The sequence below is a fragment of the Lacerta agilis genome, chromosome 7 (assembly GCF_009819535.1).
Source record: "Lacerta agilis isolate rLacAgi1 chromosome 7, rLacAgi1.pri, whole genome shotgun sequence".
Taxonomy (NCBI): Eukaryota; Metazoa; Chordata; class Lepidosauria; order Squamata; family Lacertidae; genus Lacerta; species Lacerta agilis.
In genome coordinates this window covers 48,738,056-48,762,862 of record NC_046318.1, presented here as the reverse complement: position 1 = coordinate 48,762,862, position 24,807 = coordinate 48,738,056, and the positions used below count along the sequence as shown (strand labels likewise).

At 39.2% G+C, this 24,807-nt stretch overlaps 1 protein-coding gene across 3 annotated transcripts in view; it reads left to right on the top strand.

The window, feature by feature from the left end:
- Positions 1-19,820, top strand: part of RB1CC1 (RB1 inducible coiled-coil 1) — a 47,582-nt gene extending 27,762 nt beyond the window's left edge. For 2 of the 3 annotated variants that reach the window (XM_033155199.1, XM_033155200.1), the window contains exons 16-24: positions 6,633-6,786; positions 7,593-7,701; positions 7,801-8,041; positions 9,285-9,339; positions 11,449-11,496; positions 14,560-14,618; positions 15,956-16,092; positions 17,638-17,708; positions 18,586-19,820. In XM_033155199.1, the coding sequence (XP_033011090.1) occupies positions 6,633-6,786; positions 7,593-7,701; positions 7,801-8,041; positions 9,285-9,339; positions 11,449-11,496; positions 14,560-14,618; positions 15,956-16,092; positions 17,638-17,708; positions 18,586-18,663 (952 nt within the window). In that variant the 3' untranslated portion in view covers positions 18,664-19,820. The remainder of the gene's footprint in view (positions 1-6,632; positions 6,787-7,592; positions 7,702-7,800; positions 8,042-9,284; positions 9,340-11,448; positions 11,497-14,559; positions 14,619-15,955; positions 16,093-17,637; positions 17,709-18,585) is intronic. The other variant, XM_033155201.1, reaches the window with a different exon arrangement.
- Positions 19,821-24,807: the final 4,987 nt, after the last annotated feature.

Sequence of the window (24,807 nt, the reverse complement as noted above, 5' to 3'; positions counted from 1 at the left end):
TTTATCCTTTCCCTTCGCTCAAACCAGTCCCTAATTCCATCATTGCATGACTTATGCTCAGGGGCACATAGTTCTTTTTTATTGAACTTCTGTATTCAAGCTAGTAAGTATGCATTGTGATTGCAAAAATGCTGAGCTTTTCTGCTTTTTAGATAGTTCAAGTTCCTGAGTTGAGGACTAATGCAAACCTCCTTAATACAGCTTTTCACATCTTCCTGTTGGGTGTAGATTTTTTTCTTTTTCATCTTCTAATGAATAGGTGGCCATCCATCAATCAATCACCACATGAAAATGGTGTCCCTATGTTAAACACAAGCTGTGTGGAATAAATAACTTTAAAATTACCTTTCCCCAAGGGTGAAAAGTTGTTGGATAAGAGAAGCACCTTCACACAATCTTGCCACATTAATCAAGCACAATGTGCATTATTTTAAAACTGACACATCTAAATTCAAAATTCTTTTTGATTGATAGGGAAGAATCCCTCATTTTTCTAGTAAAGCAATTCTCCCCATAGTGAAAGGGAACCTTTGGATCCAGCTCATAATGTTTATTGATCATGAAGGGGAGTGATACATCCGTCCAAGCTGAGCAGACTGAATGCCTTAAGTGAAAGATTTAAAACATTTTTAAATGAATAAAGAATATTTCTGTTTTTTAAGATCAGTCATTGGCAGCATAAAGTAATATTTATAACAATGTTTCTCGCTGCGCACAAAGAGCTTTAAGATTCAGTGAGTTTTATTAGTTGAGAATCTGGCTTTTTAAAATTATAATTTAATGGGAAAGCAGCATGAGGGAGTTTTTTAAAAATCAGTCTGGAAGTTTATCAGGGAGAAAATACTACACAAAATTGCTCTTAAAATATAACTATAGGGCTGCTTAAAAACCGTGGCACTTGCTTTTGTCCTATTCAAAGGACACATTTATTCCCCAGATACCTTTTAGGAATTAGTGGTGTTTTTGCTTTTTTTAGATTTTGAAGCTCCCCTATCCAAGAGTGAAATTGAACTTTTGATTGATGGATGGAATTTGAACACTCCACATAGGCCTGGTTCTCCCTTTCCACCCCTCTTGTTACCCATAAAAGGAGATGAAAAACTTCTGGTTTAAATTTCAACAGTATCTTCTGAACTCTTAAGAACTATAATTTGTTTTAAACTTTGGTTAATGAAAATAAGCAAAGGTTAAACTGAGGCTTCTCAAGCCGTCATTTAAGCAAACTACCTTTATTTGTGTTTGGATGTCACAGGGAACCACTGTCATTTTAAAATGGAAAACTCTAGGGGGAAGAGAGTGTAGAAGCCCAAGCCTTAATACAGTCCATTTTTCAGCAACAAGCTGTGGTTTCTCGTTACTTCTAAATGAGCCATACAGTGAACTGTTCCTGAAGGGTTGCCACGTTAGTCAGATGGCGCACTCTGGTTCATGAAAATGAATGCAACAGCAATAATCAAAGTCTTTAAAGTGGCACGAAAATATGTTCAGGCTTCATTTCCTACCTTTTGAAGCATATAGTAGCAAAATAATAGTGGTAACTGTTTCAGCTTTTCTACAAGTAAAGTTATCAGTGGAGCAGCTGATACTTTATTTCTGGGAGGCCAGAAGTGACTTTACGAAGATCACTGGACACCACAATGTCACAACCAAAACAAAACCCAGATACCTGTATTTGAAAAACTTAAGATGCTGAAAATTTGGCAAATGCATTCACTTCTACAGTTCAGAAGTAGCCTGAACTAAAATTATGTTCTAAACAGGTTCTTTATACATAAAGGGCCATTATGACCTATGTTCTTTTCCTCAAATGAAATATCATGGGCCATATTCAAATGTGATGTGATATAGAGCTAGGTATTTGTGCTTGTTATAATTACTAATTTTCAGTAGCGAAGATACATTGTTAAAAATCATGCAGTCTAATGATGTCCTATGTATATTTTATGGATGTTAGGCCATTTATGATAGTCAATTTATATAAATTAGACATTTATGTTCATGCATTGAATACATGCAGTGCTCATGCCTGAAGGGGCATTCCTCAGAAAATAAGAAAGCACTATGTACAATTGCTTACTTGCAACTGAAAGAGCTCTTCTGTTGTTCGCTTCATTAGATAGCATATAGAAGAGCAATTACATATATGTCTGTAAGTAGTAATCAGGCTTGTTAATGTTGATCACGGGTGTGGGGATGTTTAGGGTCTAAATCCGGGCATGCTGATCTTCCAACAAGTGATCAGTAGTAGCATGGTTATTATATGGGCCGGAGGTGGGGTAGCGGTGGTGGAAGAAGGAAAAGAAGAAAGAGAAGTGTATGCATAGGTGTGTGTTTTTTCCAACCAAGTTTCTCTGGACAGAAGAATTTGCTTGCAATGAATAAAAACATGGGCTACAAATCCAAGAAGCTGTTTTGGCTAATACAAGGGGCTTCTGCTAGCCTAGTGGAAAACTCAGCTGTTTTTTTCTTTAAATAGATGACCCACACAGAGAATGCAATACCACCAACTGCTTTTCATTTTTTTATTAATGGGGTAACAGAGAGGAAGGGCTTTGGAGGAAAATGTTAATGAGTGAACATGTTCACATGTGATCAGGCTATTCCTCAGACTGCAAGCTGTGTGTGCGATAGGTTAAGTCAGCATTGTTGTTTGTTTTTTTATATTGAGCTAGGGAAGCTAGTTTCAACTAAAGAAATCTATTGTTATCAATGGTCTTGGTGATGTATTTTGGAATAGTCATGGTCCTCCAAGTAGTCTTCAGAGGCAGCCACATGTACAACACCTTGTAGTTTACACATTGGTTGATATTAGAGCTTGAATTACTATAACCATTCTTTGTCCACCAAGGAGTCCCAACACTCACAATAGTAGTGATGTGGGGTGGATATTTTTCCATGGCCAAAAAAATGCCTGTTTTGTAAGTTGTTAATTTACAATGAATTGATGCCAATTGAAAATAAATATTAGACAAGCATGGTAGTTTCAATTTTTAGCTTTGTTTATGGAAAAAAACGGGTGGCGCTTGTGGGTTAAACCACAGAGCCTAGGGCTTGCTGATCAGAATGTCGGCGGTTCAAATCCCCGTGATGGGGTGAACTCCCGTTTCTCGGTCCCAGCTCCTGCCCACCTAGCAGTTCGAAAGCACGTCAAAAAAAAGTGCAAGTAGATAAGTACCGCTCCAGCAGGAAGGTAAACGGCATTTCCGTGCGCTGCTCTGGTTCGCCAGAAGCGGCTTTGTCATGCTGGCCACATGACCCGGAAGCTGTACGCCGGCTCCCTCGGCCAGTAACGCGAGATGAGCGCCGCAACCCCAGAGTCAGACACGACTGGACCTAATGGTCAGGGGTCCCTTTACCTTTACCTTATGAAATACCCCCCCCCCCAAAAAAAAAAACCCACATGTCCACCAATGCAAAATTAGATCATATACCTAGGGCATACTTTATTTTTTAAAATGCAGATTACCCTAATCTTCATAGAAAATCTTACAATTCAGTGGTATCTGGACAACCCACGAAACTGTGCAGCAGCCTTAGGTACTTTGTACCACAGATGTCGCAGGCTGTTAAGTAAGTGGCAGATCTTATAGCACTCCAAAGCTACAAAATGTGCCATAAGGAAAAGTCCAGAACAGGTGGGCAATGTATTCTACTCCAAAGAAAATCTCACAGGCTTCCATCCACCCCACCCAACTCGTATGGACCTTGCACTCACAACCTTGACATTATTAGCCTAACAACTCTGACCTACTCAGCTAGCTAGACTTTGACTTCCTCCATCTCCACTCAAAGTATTTTCTTCCATGAGTCAATAGTTTGTTGAACATGAATGATGAAAAGTAAGTCTAAGATAGCTTTATTAATTATCAACTACTTAGTTGTTTTCAAGGTTCTTTAGCTAATAATTTATATGTACTTTATGTTGGTTTTAGTATGAATTTAAGTTGTTTGTGTTGACAATGTAAGTCTTTTTGACCGTATTATGGGTTAATGAAGTAAAGGTTTTTTAAAACCACAGCAGCAGCAACAACAAACAAACAAACTAGCAATCCAAGCCATTCTCTACTCAAAGCTGAAGAAACCTTATGTGATAAGTTTGACTGTTACATGCAGGTCAAGTCAGACATAATGATTTTCTTTAGGCAGCCTGCATTTTTCTCTTTGTGTGGAACTTTTCACATAGTGCAGTCTGGGGCCGTGGACTGCCACAGGAACTTTGTTCAATGATCTTGTTAGTAGTTGAGCCAGCTACCTCCATCTAGGGTGAAATTTTATGCAGTCATCCTCTGTATAGACACAAAGTGGTGGTTTGTGGGGGGGGGGGTGTGTGTGTATGAAAATGTATTATTCTCCCTGCACATGGGCAACCCCATGCCTTTTAATCAGCAAAGTGTGAGTCCAGAGTCCAGGGGGATAGGATAGATGCAAGTGAGATTTTATTTTATATAAATCTGTATATATCTATTTATACTCTCTCTCTTTTACTTGGGGGAAAGAGAACTTTGTCCTTTTCCTCCATTCCAAGAGTACACAACTTTAGACCATTCGATGCAGGAGTAATCTGGGGTGCTTTCTAGGGATAAAGGCAATCCAAAACTTTTAGGGCATGGTTGAGTGGAGCCAGTGCCCCCATGGCAAAGATCCTTGAGTATCTGCTCACCACTCCTCCTGGTCAGAGGAGAAGATTATTTGTCCCTAAAGTTCATACTTATACCCACTTAGAAGGTTAAAGCATTGTGCTTTGTAGAGATAGTCCGAGGCATTGTTGGGGACAAATAGAGCAAGAAGAGAAGCCATGCCCAGGCAACTGTTCAGATGAAGACTAACCTCTCTGCGCATATATATAGTTGGGTGCAGGAATACTTGGAGGAGGGGGGACAGGTGGGAACGTGGTGGGACAATACAGCTTCCAGTTTCTGTCCTGTTTGCAACTGGGTGTGCTAAGCACCAGAAGCAAAACGGTGGCGAGCTATTGTGTGGTTAGAGGGTCCGATTAGGACTGAAAAGAGCCTGGTTCCAGTCCCTAGTGAGGCACCAAGATCACTGGCAGATCTTGAGTCTGTGACATACCTCGCAGAGTTGTTGTTTATTAAAGTATTTTTTTTATTAGAGATTTTCTTGATTTACAAAGGAGCAGTGTCTCTCGTATTTTTTCCATGTAACATTTTTACACATCAGTTTTGTTGAGACATTAGGAAGAAAAGTGGGAGAGGTGGGCAGGATGGGGAGGTCTCACAGAGTTGTTATGAGGACGGAAAGGAACTATGCATGCTGGAGGAAGGGCAGGGTTTATTTTTAACCAGGATTCCTCGTTTGAACATAATGCGAGCCTGAGATTCTTTGAAAGTAACCTTGGCAGAAGTCCTGGAATTAGGAGAAAGGGGAGGCACATGGATTTTGTTTCTTATCTGGAAATAAACACAGAGCTGCAGCCTTAACTTGTAGATTATAGAACTTAGTTTTTTTTAATTGAGCTTTATTATATTGTTTTGTTTTTAATATGTCTGTTGATTGAACTATATGTAATCTCAGGGGATTGTGGAAGGGATTCATTGGTACCAAAGTTTTAAAAGCAAAAATAGTACGTTTTCAGTTGTTGGGGGTCAAGCCAGTTTGTGAGGCATGGCCACATCAAGACATAATGTGCTTATTGCCAAGTTGTTTCATCATATTTAAAATTCTAAATGTAATTTTCGTGAGTTGAGTTTGTTGAATTGCATGGGAATTGTGTAATACCGGACTGAAGTGTTTCCGTACTATAATCTCAGTAAGCTTGGAGTTTTTACTGTGTAATTGAAATGACTTGCTTAATACGTTACTTTACAAGTAGAATACTGGACCTAATGGTCAGGTGTCCCTTTACCTTTACCTTTACAAGTAGAATAATTTAGCTGTCTTTAACATATGAGAAATGAATCTTGGATAATATTCAAGAAAGACAATATTGGAAGCACATCCATTTTTTACAGAGTGTTCCCCATCTCTTTATTAAAACAAGAATATACATTGTGCTCCCTATGTGGCATGTCAAGACCACTGTGTGACGTGTCTGTAGCTGGATTATTTTGCATTTGAATAATGCTGGTGGTGTACCTGATTCAGAAAGGCTTCCCTGCCTGCTATTGTAGTAGAATATATTTAGACAGCTATTAACTCTTGAATTTCTCTGACTTTAGAGCAGCAAACTGCTTGATAGTGAATTCCACCTTTGCAATCCTATTATACTGTAATATAGGGATTAATGCAAGTTTAGATCGAAACTAAATTTATTGTTGTTGTCCCTATAACCTCAAGATTTAGTTTCATTTTTAGGTGTTATTTTTTACTCTCCTATCTTTCCATGAACACACAGATTATTTGCACAGTATCTGAACTTTCTCCTGCCAAGTCAAGAAAAAGATGAACACACTTACCGTGTGCTAAGAATCTTGCTGCTCTGTTTGTTTAAAAAAATAAGAAAGGCTTTTTCATACCTTTATCAGGCATGTTTCCCCTTGACTAGTCAGAATTTTGAATTTCTTAACTAGGGAAACACCAGATAAAGTGGTATTGAGGTTTAAGGTTTCCCTTTGTAGTTTGTTCGTAACATACTGGGCTGGTCATTTAAATATTCAATGTTTTCCATTTCCTAGTTCGGTTGAATCATCTGCATCAAGCTTAGTTGCAGAACTTCAAGAAAAACTCCAGGAAGAAAAGGTGAAGTTTTTGGAGCAGCTTGAAGAACATGAGAAAAGAAAAAATGAGGAAATGCAGAACATTCGAACATCACTCACCGCAGAACAGCAGGTAGACTCTTTCAAGATTTCAGATTAGATACACTTGTGAGGATGCTTTAAAGTAACTGGAAGCTGCTTTGTTTTTCACAGCCTTCTTAGAAATTCCCATTCCTCAAAATTCCAGGATCTTTTGATGGTTTCCTTATGTCTTTAGCTTGCAAAGGGATTATTGCCTAGCATTTCAGGCCAGTACTGGTTTTCTGACATGTCACATACAGCCACTACCTGTTCTTAAACAATCCCTGTTCATTTGAGTGGAGTTTTCACAGGGGTCCCAAACAACTTCCACTGCATGATTGGCAATTGTGCCACTACATCTGAAAGATGCTGGCACAAGGAGACAAATGAGCAGCTTGGAGAACATCAAAATTGGATGCATTCTGGGGTTATGCTTCTAGAAAGTAAAAGGAATAAATCACTATTATTATTTCAAAAAAGCATTTTTACCCTGCTTAGTCAAAGAAGGCTCACAAAGCAGCTTACAAATTTTGATGATGATAAGACGGTCCCTGCAGGCTCACAGTTTTAATGAGGTATAGCACAAAAAGAAAAGGAACGGGGAAGGAGGTGGGGAAAGCAAGCTGGAATTGAAAAATACGAAGAAGCAGAGCCAAAAGTTCCCAGTCTTTCAGTCTTACCTCTCTCCCTCTCCTGTACCTGATGGAATGGCTTCTGATAGTTGGCTGCTGAAAGAGGAGGCCAAAGCTGGTATGTTGTAGCGTTGTAGAGATTGAAAAGTTACAGTACCTATTTTTTTTCCATGTCATGTATATGTACATTGTATTGCTTAAAATAATGCTGATTCTGTATTTTCAGACGACGTTTAACACTGTTCTAACGAGAGAGAAAATGAAAAAGGAAAACATAATAAATGATCTCAGTGACAAATTAAAAGCAATAATACAGCAGCAAGAAAGGGATAAGGGTATGCATTGCTGCAAAATGTTTTCTAGTTTGAATCCAATTAATTGCTCTGCAGATTATCAGAATGTTGAATATTACTTGTTGGCTGCCTTTTGCTCAGATCTGATTGAAAGTCTTTCTGAAGACCGAGCCTGTTTACTCGAAGAGAAGAAGAAACTTGAAGAAGAGGTTAATAAGCTGAGAAGTAGCAGTTTTGTTCCACCACCCTGTTTACCTCCTCCTTCAGAACCTCCCGGAGCTTGTGCAGCTGATTTTACAGCAGAAACTGAGCGATTAACTTCAGATACCACAGAAGAAGGAAAGATGGATTCCACACTGGAAACAAGCATGATGGCTGTAAAGTTAGTAAACAAGTCTTGAAATAGATGTATATCTGAATGTCAGTAGGCATTGTTTGGAATGCCTTATTTGAAATGTTTGGAAATGCCCCCCACTCCGCTGTCATGTGAAGCAACTCAAATCGGAAGTGAAATAGGCTGTGGGTGCAAGGCTTTCAGACAACCTGGAATTCTCGGGGGAATTTGTATTTATATTTTGATCTGGTTTGATACATTTTTACATCTCCTCCAAGCTCTTCAAGAATGGGAAAACACTAGGCAGAGAGACAGACAGAGAGAGGAGTATATAGATTTGTGAATGACATCTTTATTTCCCAGCTTTCTCCTTTTACTTCCGGTTACAGTGTTTATTTTGCTGTGAGGGATAAAACACTTCCTCTTTGGCAGCATGTGACTTTAGTGCAAATTTGAACAGAAAACAATACTCTTTTTTTAAATGCCTCAACTAATTTTCTGTATTCATCACTCTAACCCATGCACCATCCTTCTATAATTTTTGCAGGGACCTTAAGTGGCACCTTTTCATTTTTTTGTCATGTTCATGGAAATTGCTTGCAAAAGTACATAGGAAATCATTGGACCTTTTTTTTAGAAAATGAAAACACCTCAGACTTTAAAGGGTCCAAAATCTGAGAGCTTCATTCCCTCAGACGTGACTACTGTGCCTATAAATATCATACAATTCTGTCTTAAAAAATGAAAATTTAGACTATAATGTAGATGTTATAGGAATTGTTGGTTTTTATCCTATGTCTTGGATCCAGAGTGAAACATCATGTCAGTACAAGCCACTGACCCAAAGCAACCCCCTCTTCAAACCAACCAGAAAGATCCTGAGTAATATTTCTTCTGGACACAGCCCTACTATATTAGCACATGGAAGTGTTTTCACTGAACTGTGTTATCATGTAAAAACTAAAAAGAGAACTCACTCTTCCACCTCAGAAATGGTTGCTGAACTGCCTTTGATAAAAAGAGCACAATAGAAATACCATGCATGTTTTCAAAGGCATTGTGATTAATTAATGTGCTTGGATTCCTCATTCTTTTTGTCATCTGCTATTTAGGAGTGGGGAATATACAGCATGTCAGATACACGAGACACAGTGTAGCATGTCAAGATGAATATAATATGTCTTATCTTCATTTTCTTGTGACATATTAATCTACTAAAACCCTCTATTTGACATATTTTCTCATTAATGAAGCTGCACATCTTGTTAACCATTTCTTATTTTATTTTTAGTGAAAATGTGCAGATTTTGTCAGAGGAAAAACAGAGGATAATGATGTTAGAAAAAGTGAGTAGTTTTTGCTCTGGTTAACTATTTATTGCCTTCAAGAGAGATTAGGAATCGCTTTGTTCAGCTTCATGTATTTATGTATTGTCATACATTTGCTAAAATAAGGTGGGCTGGAACCACATGGGAGCTAACAAAAGAAAAAGTCCTAACTTTTTCTCGTCCACTGTGGTTGCCTTTTTCTTATGCATACTGCTACTGGTTATTTAGGGAATGTTTGCCTGTGATTTCAGGTTGTTGTCTTGCTTAGAATGTTTGTAAGGGCTATCTATATCTAATGTAGTGCTAAGCGACTTGTTCCCTTAGTGCAAGTGTTTACACTAGCACAATTGAACTCTACTCCCCTCCACCCTAAATCTGTTCTGGGAGTTTATCCCAGATTTGGGAAGGGTGTGGGTTGTGCTCAGGCGGAGAAGGGAATTCCATTGTGCAAGCTTATATCCTTGTGTTAATGGAGTGAGTGCATTGGATGCCACCCTTGAACCCTCTGATTTTAAGATACTTGAAGATGCTTATTTGGAAGAAAGACAAATTCATCCATGTTCATAAGCAGTTGGTCCTATCCAGAGTCATACACAGCAGCTTTAATGACGTTGAATTCTATTTTGGATGCATGATGAGCCTGGGTTGCTATTTGACATAGCACAAACAGTTCCCAAAGCACTGACAAAAACTGTGCGTGCAGTTCGAAGTGCAAGATGCAGAGATCTAGCCCAGGAACTGCATGTGCCGCACTTGTTTGCACATGTGGATCCTGGTCAGCCAAAGATATGCTCACAGCAGCATGACCTTTGCTCACAGGAGCCTGTTGTGTTTTTGTTTTTTGCACAAGCCTACCTTGCTACCATGTTTGCTGTTTATCGAGCAAACCTGTTACTGTGTTATATGTAATCTGTAAGTTAAGTGGCCTATTAATTCTTAACTAATGTAAATTAATTGTCCCATTCTTAAATCAAGTGAGTTCCAAAGTTTTACATTGACAAACATCTTTTTAAGTATTACTGAGTAGTAACACAACTGTTACTTCTGCTATTCTGCAGCTGGATGACTGAAAGCATTTCCTCATTTTAGGTGCTTAGAACTATTGGATCAGAGTCAATACTACCCTTTTATATGAGGACATTTAAACTGATTCCTGTTAAAACTCGAAACATAGGAATTATTGTGGTTGCTTTGGCTTTCCAATTTATACACATTTCATAGGTTACTGAGAAAATTCAGGGATGTAACACATGCTTTGTATCCAGAAAGCCCCATGTTTAATCCCTAACATCTGCAGTTAAAAAGATGTCAAAAAAACTGCTGGTTGTAGATGTGTTGACTGGTTTTTAAACTTGTAATACAGATCTCGCCTACCCAGCCATATACCAGTAAAAAAGGGAAGATGAATACTTGGATCTCACCCACCTCCAATTAAAGCTGGTGTGGTGCTGGTGGGAGAGCTCATCTATAGAGATGACTGTTTTCAAATTCCTCCCCTGCCCTCAAGACTGTAGGTCATAAATTATGGTTGGGAGGTGTCTTGGAAGCTTGGACACCATGGGCCAAATTAATTTAACAGCATCAAAGCTTTTAGAATTTCTTCTATCATGCAACTTCTTTGCTAGTCAATGAGAGAAAATTTAACTTTCATAAAATCAAAGCTACCGTAATTTCCAAGTTATGTAACTATTCAAAAGAAAAATGATTCAGCTATGAACACCATTATTTGAGGTCATACTTAATAGATGGCACAGCTGGTATGAACTTCTGTTCCAGTAGGCCAGATCTGATCTGAAACTGATATTCAAACCCACTAAAGTATATAGCACACAATAAATCAGGGTGGGTCATACACTTAACTGCGCACGCACACACACACACACACACACACACACACACAGTTACACCTATAGAGTTTTTTAAAAAATTGAGCCTCTAGCAACACAATCCTAAACCTGTTTACTCAGATTTTAAGTCACACTGAGATAAATGAGCCATCCTCTCCCACATAAATATAGAACAGCAGTCTTAAAATATTGAAAACATGCATATGAAGTTACAAAACTAATATATGTAAAACTATATTTAAACAAAATGTTGAAAGGTTTGTGTTATGCTGTTTTATAGACGTTGCAGTTGAAAGAGGAGGAAAATAAGAGGCTTAATCAAAGATTGGTAAGCATATAACAAAATTATGTGTTTAGAAAACAAATGTGGTTAAACAGGTAGGTTAAAATCAAAGTTTTTGCCACTCTTAGAATTCTTGGCTTGTGGCAATGAGACTTAACTCAAGAGGGTATACCTTTGTAATACAGCGTTAAGCCAGGCTACATTTGGATGTGATGGTCATTGTAATTGAGAGGCCCAAGAAAACTGTTGAGGAGTAAAAAATAATAATTAAACCAATGCTTTCAAAGTGGTGGGGAGAGCAAATAATTGCTTTAAAAAAAAATTCTTTTTGTTATCTTTATTTGATTTCTCTTTTTAAAAAAATATTTCAGAATTTGAGGATGGGAGTATAATGCTAGTAAGATATATAGTGAGGAACAACCTTGCCAGAAGCAGTTCCATGGGATTTGCCAGGAGCTGATCTAGTCTAATATGTATGATCTAGAATTGTGATGCATTAGTCTAGAAGTATGATGTCATAACAGGAGAGATGTGGCTACATGGGGATCTGGAACACATAGCACTCATGAAAGATGCTGGTATTGCAGCACTACGAGTGTTTATTAGATTTATTTATGTTTCTGTTTGTGATTTGTGTAAAGGACTTTGACTAGGTATGCAGTGGTGTGTCAAATTCATTTAGGGATGGTTGGCAGTAGAATTGATTGATCAGTTGATTAAATCATTCTTGATTAAATATTATTTCAAGAAGGCTTGTCCCTCATTGCTGAACTTCCCTACAGTGTACAGCCATCAAGGAGTGCTGGGAGTATAGAGAACATGCCTTAGAACGGGTAACCAGCAGAGCACCCTCCAGATGTAGTCGGTCAGGGATGATGGGTGTTGTAGTCAGTCAGCCATGTTGCCTGGGACTGATGGAAATGATAGTCCAGCAACATCAGGAGGAAACCACATTGGCTACCCCTGCTATTGATGCATCCCAGAAGGCTCTGCAAAACACAGAATATTCAGCAGGCAAGCTGGAGTCTTGCCTGGTTCCTTTAATGAGATTTTGTAACCACTTTATAGGAATAGAAGTATTATAGAAGGTTTCTAATTACTTTGAAACTAAGAATCCGTGATACAATAATAGTTTTGCATAATAATGATGTTGAAGTGCAGTAAAAAAGTAGTTTTCACTGGAGATACTTTTCACTGGCATTCTAAAATACTATTGGTTGGATCCAACATAGTACTATGATGAACATTCCAACAGCACAACAGAATGTTCTCCCCTGCTCTTCCCCTTGTATACCCCCTAAATCTGATCTGAGGCTCTCATAACCCTCTGGAGCAGATTTGGGGATGGTGCAGGCCATGGGACTGGGTGAGTCCCATTGTGTTAATGGTAATCCTTGTGTGAGTGCAGTTATTTAGTTGACTACCATCCTATGTAATCCTATCCATTTTTACTTGAAAAGTACGTCTCACTGATTTAAATAACTTGCTTCTAAATGCTTGTAACCAAACCATCATTTAATGGCAAACTTTCCTTTTCCCCCTCGTGTGAAGTCTAATATATCTTATATTGAATTGTGTTCAACTGAACACTAACAAAGCTACAAGAGAGAATTTTAGCAGTTGGATGTATGATTTAAAGACTGTTTTTTATCAGTAACAGAAGTTTCACAAGAGGAAAACAGTAACTTGATTATTTCACAAGTAAGCACGAATAATCTAAAGCCAGTTTTTGCCAGTGGTAATTATAGCTACTACTTCGTTTTGAAGCAACTAATGAAGCAGCGAAGAGCATGACTTCATTCTTTTTTGATACTCCCAAGTTTTTATCAGCAAATACTTCCTTTCATTTACGTCATCATAAAGAAGAGATGTGAAGTACATTCTCTCAGCTCGGATGTACTGTGAGAGCAAGGATTTAAGTTCAGTTTTCCATTGATTGAGTGTTATTTTAGGACCCTCTTAGTATCTGTTAGATGCAGTAAGGAAACAGACCTCTTTCATCTAGAGTCACTGGAACATGTCATTTTTGTGACTTTGACTATGAAAAACCCTGAGTTTAAATGTCATAAAATAATGGAAAGATTCTAAAAGGTGTGGGGTGACCAGGCAAAAGCATATATATTCAGCTTTTATGTTCCATATGGACAAAAAGTTACAGTGTCAATATAGCAGAACACAAATTGGTTGCCTCTTAATGGCCCTGTCGAGCATGTAGATCTTTGAATCCAGGCCAATGTTTTTAAAAGCCTTATTTAAAATTATGATGAAATAAGAAAGCATGTTAATAAAGTTATTGATGGTGGTTGGACCTGAAAATGCCATGAAAGATTTTTACAATGTAAAAGAGGTGATTTCCCCCCATTACTTTCTGTTCGAAACAAAATAGAAAATTCTTTTCAGTAGCACCTTAGAGACCAACTGTGTTTGTTCTTGGTATGAGCTTTCGTGTGCATGCACACTTCTTCAGATACAAGTGCACATACATGCCCTACTGCCACACACATCCTCACACAGAAACCTTGTCACAACCTTCCCATCACACACTTTCTCATACAAGTAATAGTAAAAATGAACTTGCCACCACCACTATCCCAGTGCATTCACACATTTTTGTTTCATTACTGAGCCTCTGTCCTCACTGCCTTCCTTTTTAAAACTAAGTTTCACAGTGGCAGGTCAGTACAGCACCAGCTATTCAGTTAATGCCATTCAAAGTTAAATTCAGTACAGGTGAATGATCATCACCATATGCAGACTCCCAGTTGGAACTCCTGAGTGTAGTTGATCCCTGCAGAAAATCTAGCGCCAATGCAAGATGTGCTTTTGGTAGGAATCTTTGTGGGCCCACTCATCTGTCAAAAATAGCCCGTGGAGAGTGAACCAGTTTTGCATCCAGGCTCCTGGTTAAAGAGCTCTCCAGCTATGGTCCTGATAAAGAGTACTCCTTTAAAGCTTTCATTCATACTGGAAAGAAATCCTCCTCTGGTGTGTCCCTAGGCAGTCTAATAAGTGGTAATAGAAATATGTTACAATATTGACCCTATAGCCAGAATATGTTGCAAAAACCCTTCAGAAAAGGATAATAATAATGCTGTCTCATTTTTGCAGATGTCTCAAAGCATGTCTTCGGTGTCTCTAAGACATTCTGAGAAAATTGCAATCAGAGAGTAAGTATGGGTGTTGATAACGGTCAAGGAATTTTTTTTCTGTTTTGTTGAATTTTTTTTTTTTTTTTTAAATCCTCCTCTGGTAGATGCTTTTAAAAGTTCTAATTGAGTGCAGACTGAAAACAGTATATCTGAAAAGCTATTGAGTGAGTTAATTCTCTGCCTTGGTTTATTTAATTGTACCTGTTGTTTTAGGCAAGCATCTAATTGCCCCACCCCATTGTTTGTGTTGGGATAGATAATATTCTAGAATTAAACTTGCCTTAGACTGTTTCTTTGAAAACAGCTTGCTTATGAGACATAATAGGTGGGTGTGTAGACAGGGGACATTTGCTGCCAAATACAAAAAAACCTGGTTGATGTCATTCAAGAGATACTGGTCTGCATCCTTAAGGGAGTACTCTCCAGTAGAGGTTCCCCACACACTACAACTGTGCAACTGAAAGTGAGGATTTGAACCTGTCTTCCCACTTCTAGTCCGATTCTACCTACTGCACAGCACTGGCTGTATTTTTTAGAACAACAGCCCACTACATATGTACTTTTGTTTTACAAAGTCATATAGAAAGGCATAATGGGTTGCAGTTTGTTTTATAAAGTTGTCCTGATCCACTGGCCCAAAGGAGGGCTTGTGGGACTGGTCAGATGCAGGGATACCAAAGAAGGATGTCAAAAACACCAGAGTGACCAGTTATAGTGCTTTATTTTTTTTTTTAAAAAAAGTGGGGACTTGCAGCCAACCAGCCTGCCAGGTCTCCCAGCCTTTACAGAAGTGGGATGGACATCACAGTAAGATGATGGCTTGTCCGCACCCAAGCAGACATCCTTTATACACAAAGCAACATATGTGAGTTTACCCAGAACCTCCCATCACACCTGGCCAGTGAGGCCATAGGTGGCAACTGTCCAAAGCCTAGAACCCAGCACCCCAAAGCCCACAGATAAGCACAGCATCAAAGCAAGCCAGTTAGCATATATCAAAGCAAGTGAATATAAACATCTATGAGCTCATTTGTGCAACAACTGCCAATTAGTTTGGGATTATCTTAACTACCAAGACAGCATCTGCAGGCCTTCCAGAACATTTCACCTTTGGTTCAACACAAAAGTCCCCTATTCTGGCAACATGTCCATACCTAGCTGGTGAAAGCAAAAACTGCATAATGCTTCAAAAGCATATCACGGCACCAAAGTGTGTAAAGGGCATAATGACTCAGGTTGCAATCTTGTGGTCCCTTTCCTAGGAGGAAGCCCACTGAACTTAGTAGGGCTTTCCTCTGAGTAAACAAAAATACGATTGTGCTGCTTTTCTTCTGAGCCTTGTATTTTTTATCCAGTTTTCAGGTTGGCGATTTGGTTCTCATTATTTTGGATGAACGTCACGACAACTATGTATTATTTACTGTTAGCCCAACTTTGTATTTCTTACACTCGGAATCTCTTGCTGCACTGGATCTCAAACCAGGTGAGTGTGGTAAGTGTCATAACTCTCAAGAGAATGTTTTTCATCTGCATTTAAATATTCAGTCTTGCAATAATCTGCTTAAAATTTATGTTTGAACATATGAATAAATGTAATATATATATATATATATATATATATATATATATATATATATATATATATATATATATATATATGCCCCAACATGTATATGTAACAGCTGGCTAGTGCATGATTACCACATCTTATGAAAAATGTGAACACGAAGAGGGAATTGTGGACATTTTCCAGTCAATATAGATACTTTCCAGCAGGACTTATTGAATGCTTACAAGTTGATACTATTTTGTACATATATTTTCCATGTATTATCTCCAAAGGTATTTGAGTGGGGCATTGTACACAACCTAACTGCATTTTTTACATTTTCTGGGCAATGTGCACATTTGCCAGCCATTATGCATATGTATTGAAGGGATGCGGATGGTGCTGTGGATTAAACCACATAGCCTCTTGGGCTTGCTGATCAGAAGGTCGGCGGTTCGAATCCCCGCGACAGGGTGAGCTCCTGTTGCTCGGTCCCAGCTTCTGCCAACCTGGCAGTTCAAAAGCACAAGTAGATAAATAGGTACCGCTCCAGCGGGAAGGTAAACGGCGTTTCTGTGCACTGCTCTGATTTGCCAGAAGCGGCTTAAGTCATGCTGACCACATGACCCGGAACCTGTATGCTGGCGCCCTCGGCCAGTAAAGTGAGATGAGTACCGCAGCCCCAGAGTCGTCCGCAACTGGACCTAATGGTCAGGGGTCCCTTTACCTTTATGCATATGTATCAAGAAACATACCCTTTGTTTCTATCTGTAGTACAGAGGTGGGCAATCCCTTGCCACATACTACGTGCAGCCCACTGTTTTTAATTTTATGCAGTTTGTGGTGTCTCCTCCTGCCGATGAACTGAGCAGTGGGGGAATGAGGGTGTAGCCGCAGTCTTTTTTCTCCTGCTACTTAAGTATTCTGGGTAGATTAGTTGAGCAGCATTGAGGAGGAAGGTTTAATGCTTTGCTTCTCTAATGAGTAGTAAGGAAGCAATATCTGTGGGTGGATGGATTTGAGGAAGTTGGCATGAAAAATATGAAGAATCAAAGTATGCCCCACTAATAAATGTCCATGTAGCTTTAAAGTTGCCTAAGGAAGTTTCCTATGGTACGGGGTTGGGCAACGGAAGTGCAGCAGAGATGAAGGTGAGCTGTCTGCCTGCTTTAATCTTCTATTTGGCCTTGGTGAGAGTAGATCCCTCTTTCACACCATGCAATAAACCAATTTCTTTTGTCAGTTTGTCGCAAAAAGATGAGAATATGCCACCATACACATTTTTGCCAGTATATGCTTTTTTCAAATTCAAAAGCAAGATTATGAGTTTAGAATATTGTACCAATTTGAGGTAACATTTTGTATACGGAAGTTTTTTATTCCGGCAGATAGTTAAAATTAAGATTATAATGTGCCTGCTAGATAAATTTTGTGCCTAAAGTAGTTTGGATATTATCATGCCATAAATAATAAATATTCTTCTTCCAGCTTCAGGAGCATCTCGAAGACCCTGGGTGTTGGGAAAAGTGATGGAAAAGGAATATTGTCAGGCAAAAAAGGTAAGGATAGATATTCAGTTTCAGCATGGCTCATTGAAAATAGTTGCAAGAGTTCCTTTAAGTTAAGAGGGAATCTTACCATCATTCTTACTCATAACTCTGTTTTAAACTCAGTTGTAGGAGTAATATTTAAAGTACTGTATTTTTCTGTCTCTGTATAAGACGCCCCCTATTTTGGGGGACTCAGATTTAAGAAAATGGGGGAGATGTATCTGTATATAGGACGCCCCCTAATTTTTGACATTATTTTTTAGGGGGGAAACCTACTCTTACACATGGAAAAATACAGTAATTGTTAACTTTTTAATTCATCCCGCACGTATCGTAGTTAGCCATCAACACTACTATTTTTATGAAAGTGCTCTGGATCAACTTAAGTCTAAAAGCTTGGCTAACCATGAAATACTTTTAATTATCTTGGGGCAAGTACTTCAGTAATTTGTTGAGCTGCTGACAATAGCTAATCAAGAAGCAAGCGCTTTGAGGTGTCACAAAATTACATTGTTTTACCCATAGCCCACTAGATGGTGAAATACTATCTGACCTCAAAAGGAGATTCAGTTTCACTTAATGTACATTAAATATCTTATTCTGTTAAATTGGGTAGATTTAGTTGCATTGCCCATTCACAGATACTAAGCTTGTCAAAGGATGCTTGATTTATATTTAGCTAGTGTTACTGTGCTTGCATGAATTAGTGAACCATTATTGTGAATAAAACAAGCTGTGATTATGGACTGGGGGGGGGGGGGGAATGCCACGCAAAAAAGCCAGCTCAACCAAGCAAAGAAATGAGATGAAAAAGTATTGTCTTCTGTCTAGCTCTGGCATATTTCAAATAATTCTTTGCATATGTGTGTTTTTGTTTTTGCTTTAGGCACAAAACAGATTTAAAGTTCCTTTGGGTACAAAATTCTACAGAGTAAAAGCAGTGCCATGGAACAAGAAAGTATAACACATGATGGAAACTCCTCATCACCATTTTTTCTGGCCTGGCCTTCAGTGCTCATTCACCACTCCCAAGTAGCAGGCCATCATCTTTTTATACTGAGGTCCCATGACAATGCTCCACAATGTAATACTGTCCCCCCCCTTCTTTCTTTTTAATGTGTTACATTTTAGAAACAAGGATTTCATCACAACGTCTGGCCTAACTGTTCCTATTTTTTTACCCGGATAACTTTAGAAGTGTGGACCAAATGAGTTCATTTTCTGAAAGGGCAAATCTTACATATCATGGCTTATTTACTAGCCATGCTAATTGCCTGTTAAATATACATTAGTTCCTATTAGGTGTTAAATGTTAGCTACCATTATTACCAGCATATGACCTTTTGTGAAATCATTATCAAAATACTTGCACTCTTTAACAGATTCTTTATAATATGTATAAATTCATCAGTTATTTAAAGAGGAGTGTTCATTGCATGCAGATAATCATAAGTTTCTTCAACATGAGTTTGCCTCAGTAGATGAAAAGGTAACTACTGCAACTTGCGTTACAAAGCCCTTTAACCGAAAAGTGAGAGAAGAAAAATGTTAGACTGATACGAAACAGCAATAGGTAAAGCTGCAGTCTTCGAAAGCTTTTTCGAAGGATTGATCACAGAATTTTGAAGGGAAGCAGATGTGCTCTTGTATTTAAACGAAGCACCTGAACCTTCCCAATCCACAGAGAAGTCTTGTATTAATCTATTTAGAAAAAAATCATATTGATAAAATTATATTTCATGGCTGAGGTTCAGGAAAAAGAAGAATCCATTGTACATTAACTATGAAAAGGTCATTGAAGTAACAAATTATTGTATTGTAAAAGACACGTAGAATTTTAAAACAATAAAGATTTGAACCTGTAAATGTCTAAATGGTCTGCATGCTTTTTAAATGCCCATGTGGTACGGCAGTTCTATCCAAGACTGTTCTTGTAAATTTAAAATTTAAATGTATAAGATAATTTGTATGAATATAAAATGCCTGTATTATTTCAAAAGAAACAGCATTCTGAAACTTTCAGTGTATGGCAAAGCTCATAATTCTAATGAGAGTTCATGTTTGCACAGCAAAACATCTTAAGTAAAATGGTTCAAATAAATTGCTTGGGACAAGGCAAAATAGTGTTTGTTCTAACCATTTTTCTTCATGCACAGTATCTTCCTAACGCTTCTTTGTAATTCCATAGAATAATAATTGTAGAATTCAATCTACATTTAATGTCCAAGAGTTTCAAAACTTCTGGAAATATTGTGAACTGTATGTAACCCTGAGCTCTTTGCTCTGGATATAGGGGCACTATAAATAGACACTTGATGGCAAAGATACACATTACTGCACTTTTTCTTTTCACCACACAGAAGTAAAATAAGCAAAAATGGCAGTGGCCCATTTCAAATGTTATCCCAGTCTGATGAACTGTGGGTCAGTGGGCCAGAAACAAGCTGTGTCCTTGCATCCCTGGTTTCAGTGAATATTTTGGTTGTTTCTTAATTCCCCAGTTTCCCATGACATCCAAACTGAGTAACTGTGACTCAAGAGTTCTTGCCGAGCTATGATATGAAGCCAGGGTCAGATCCTATCTTCATACCTTGGTTTGTGGATATATTTCCTTTTGCATATTCTGTGTAAGGCAGGCATGTCCAAAGTCCGTTTCAGGGGGCTTAATCCGGCCCCCGTGGCAGTATATGTCCTGGGGTTAAATCCTTTAAAAAAAAAAAAAAAAGCTCAACAACTTTGGGTTAAAATTGTAAAAATAGCTCAACAGCTGTGGTCACTTCATCAAATCTGGCCCTCTTTGAAAAAAGTTTGGGCACCCCTAGACTGTAAGGTCTCAAAGTGGCGGTTGGCTGTGATAATTTGTGTGGAGAGGGAATCTGTAGCTAAAGTTGCACTTCCTCCTTGCAAAGAACCCTGTTAATTGAGGACACTGAAAGTGAGAAGGCAGAAGCGGGTGCCACTTTGTGCATCCACCTATCAGCATTTCTCATAACATTTGAAGCCACTCCTCTTTTAAATTACTCAGAACGGAACATACATTCCTGTAAATGCTCACCCTGGGAAGAAGTTGTTCCTTGCTTACACCAGGCTCTCAGAAGAGCTATAAGAATATTAAGTCATAGATTTAAAATATAAACACCCAGTGATGGCCTTGGCTTTTCAGGAATATTTGTCATCTGTTTCATTTTATAATCTTTATGTGTGTCTAAAATGGAAATTCTGTCAAACAAAACCCTAACATATTCAGTAATGATTCTGAACAGTCAGCTGAAAAATATGCAGTTTACATACTTGTTGGATATCGCAGCCTGACTAGCTTATGGAAGTATGAGTGCTATGCACTGCCACCTTGCTTCATCTAACTCCACAACAACAAACGTCATCTGTATCTTCGTAATTTGAATAAACAGCACACGCACAGTGAGGAGGAGGTATTGAATTACTCAGTGGTTCCTTTCCATTTCTCATGTGCCATTTATATACGTTTCTCATTTCCATTAGCTTCTTGTATCAGTCCCTGATGAGAAAGTGCTAGTATGCATTCTCTTGATCATAGTAAAATATGTAGCTAATCAACTGTCCTTCATTAACGCTTGTGGCGATCACACAGGGTCCCCGGTCGTTTGACGGACTATTGATCCCTGTGCCACCACGCGCTTCGCTGCCACCAACCAGGATCCCCTCCCTGGTAATAACTTTCACAGTCAGGGTGCAATTTTAAACAAAATAATAAGTGTTTATTTTAAAAACTTCAACAACTTAAGATATTGGTTACAACCCTGCCTACGCTCACCACTATACCTCACCACCAACCCTCCCAATCAACAACCACCCACCAACCAACTCCCTCGATCAACTGCTCTTCAACAACTCCCCCTACTCCCTGCTCTCTAACTCTAACTGACTCCTTCAGCTGCCCCTAGCTCCTCCCCCCTCTGTTTATTGGACAGCCTAGGGCCAGCCACTTAACCCCTTTTTCACTCCTGCTCTTATATGTATTCCCTAGAAAAGCAAACGCCACATACCTCCCCCCTTAAATAAGTTTGATTCAGGAGGGATAACTGCACAGAGTTATTCTCCTGATCAAACTGCGTGACACCTTAATTCAAACAAACATTTTCTATGTTTACTAACCTTAACTCCTCATCTTATACTGGCTTAATAATTGTTTTTTTTCACATTATATACAATAGATCATGCAATATTAAACCTTTAGTTAACTGCAAGAAAATTTGTAACTGTCCATTTTAATCTTTGCCTTCGGGTCTTCGTGATAAGGCATCTGCAACGATGTCCAGGATCCTTTCACGCTCCTTATTGTCCTTAACCGCCACAAGAAGTGTCTTTCTCTGGGCACCAGTCTTTTCTCTGCCACACGTGATGGGATGCGAGTTGTCTTCCTCCGCCAATGACACAGTCCCACACCGATCCCTGCAGTCGATGCGTCTGTAACGATTGTGGATTCCAATCTGTGTAGAGTCTTTGTTTCTCAGGGTCAAAAGCTCTCTTGGATCACCCTCTCTCTCCTTCAGGATCTCTGTTAAGTGTTGAAGCCTGAGGTCTTGTACAAACGTCTCCATGTCACCAAAAGCTGCATAAGAACTGGTTGTCTGGCTTTTGAATTCATTGGGAACTGCTTTCAGAAGTTTGTGGATAGCTTCTTTTTTAGTCAGCTTGCTGAAGCTTTTTGGACAAACGTGTTTACTCAATGAAAGTAGACTAAAAAGCTCTGATTGCCTATTGCTGTTAGCAATCTCCCTGGCTGTCAGTCCATCTTTGGTCTGTGTTGAATTATCAGTTCCCACTTCAAGCAATTTGAAGACTACTTTTTTATGTCTTTGACGTGGTGGCCACATTAATGCTGTGTAACCACGTTCATCTTGGGCATTTATTTGTGTTGCATGAGCAGCAGGGTACCCAACTTCCCACCACACAACCTCTAGTGTAGGAAACACTTTCACTTTCATAGAAAGTTGATGGGACACCCTGGCAACTATAACTTTCAGTATGTTTTTCTTTCTATATTTCCAACTGATGAATGTTTTATCATAACTTTGAATAGTTGTTCTAACTGATCTCACAGATAGGTCACTTTTTAAAACAACTCTGACTCCTCTTGAATGGGCGTAACCCATAAGCTCAGGGTCATATTTTCCAAAAATCGCCACTGTGGTAAGATGTGACCAGTCATAAACTTTCCAGGCCTGCCCCCCAATGTCAAATATAAAGACCTTGCATTCTAAATATGGGGCTTTCTGTTCCTCATCCCACAGGATCCCGGAAATAAAACTGTTTACTAGATCCATGTTTACTTTATATGGGCGCTGACGTCCTGCCACGTCACTGCATGGAGCCCCTCGGAAAGGAACGTTTGCAATTGAACAAATACGGGCCTTAATTGAACCTAGACAGGTATAATCATAGCCGTACCATGGAACACCCATCACAATCTTCTTTGGATTAATGCCCATGTGAATGTATTTTTCATATTCCATTATGGTGTGGTTATATGGAGCATTGGCTCTGGCTTTGCATTGCAACCACATCTGACTCTGTTCATCATACGGCATAGCAAATATGAAATCACAAGACTTTGCAATCCCGGTGTCAGTGTGATGGACTACCCCTTTTTCTAGTCCTGGAGTATTACTGAAAATCGTTTTAAATTTTTGTGGGATGTTTCTTATTTCCTCCTGCTGTGAATGGGTTAAGGTAGGGGCTAGCTCAACTTCTTGTATATTACATTCTTGCTCCCCTCTCCCTTCCCAGCATGATATTTCTGCTTCTTCTGGGTCATCCCGGATAGCACAGGGAGCCCAGCTTTCAGTTTTCTGGTAAGGCTTAATCATGTTTACGTGAACTACCTTGCGCCCCTCATCCCCCTGCTGGATAAGGTAGTTTACATTATTTATTTTGGACACGATTTGGGATGGTTCCTCCCAGGCTAGTTGCATTTCATTCCCCTTTTTGGTTGCTCTAGGCACGGGTTGTGCCACGTCGTGTCCTAAACTCTGGGCTGGTGTGGAGATTACAGGTAAAGGACACAGTTTTGCCTTGGTTTTGTCCTGACCTGATCCCTGCCTCTGGCAAATGTCACAGGCTTGGCAATACATTCTAATTTGCTTCCCCATGCCTGGCCAATAGAAATTTTGCGCCACTCTTCGTTTGGTCCGAGTTATCCCCATATGTGCCCCAAAAATACTATTATGGGCTCGTTTTATGATTGTTTCTCTGTACATGTGAGGAACCACTAGTTGTCTGCGGTTTCCTCCTCCCCCTTTATAAGGTGTGCTGAGGGCTTCACGATATAACAGCCCCTCCTCTAGGCAGAACCTCTCTGGGCAATCAGGGGTTAATGGAACAGTAGATTTTGCTGCCTCAAAACAGCCATTTAGTCCCATGTCATTCTTTTGTTCCTGAGAGAAATTAGTCTTTTGAGTAGTTTTAAAAGGTATTAGGAAGCCTGGCTCACTCAAAGTTTCAACTTGAGGACTCTGAGTCCTGCCCTCATTGGCAACTGTTTCGCTTCCCTCAGTATCAGTTGACAGTTGGCCCCCCTTGGAGCGGGTAATAACAAACGCACTCTGTACATGCTCCAGGAGATCCCAACCGATAAGCACCGCAGTGGGGATTTCCTCTGAAATGGCCACTTGCCACTTTCCACTCCAGTCATGTAACTTAATGTTTACCTCAGCCATTTGGAGTCTAACTGGCTCCTTGGCGATTCCTTTTAATTCTATAGTTTTTCCTGGAATTATTCTCTCGGGATTGATTATCTCAGGATGAACAATCGTGATTTGGGATCCGGTATCTTTTAACCCTAGATATTTTTTGTTTTCAATCCAAATATTTTCTCCTGACCTTCTCAAGAGCAAATCATTCTGTTTAATCAAGTAACAGTGTATTACTGAGGCCTCAGGAATCTCCTCTGTCTCAGGCCTAGCTAAAGCTTCGGTTTCCGTGGCAACCTGCTTAGCCTCACCCTGCCCTACTGAGTGGATACAATAAGAGTGTTTTTGAGTGTTTGTGCTCCCAGATTTAACTTGTTCACCAGTCTTACATTCAAAGCTTCTGTGGCCCAGTTTGTTGCACGACCAGCACCTCATAT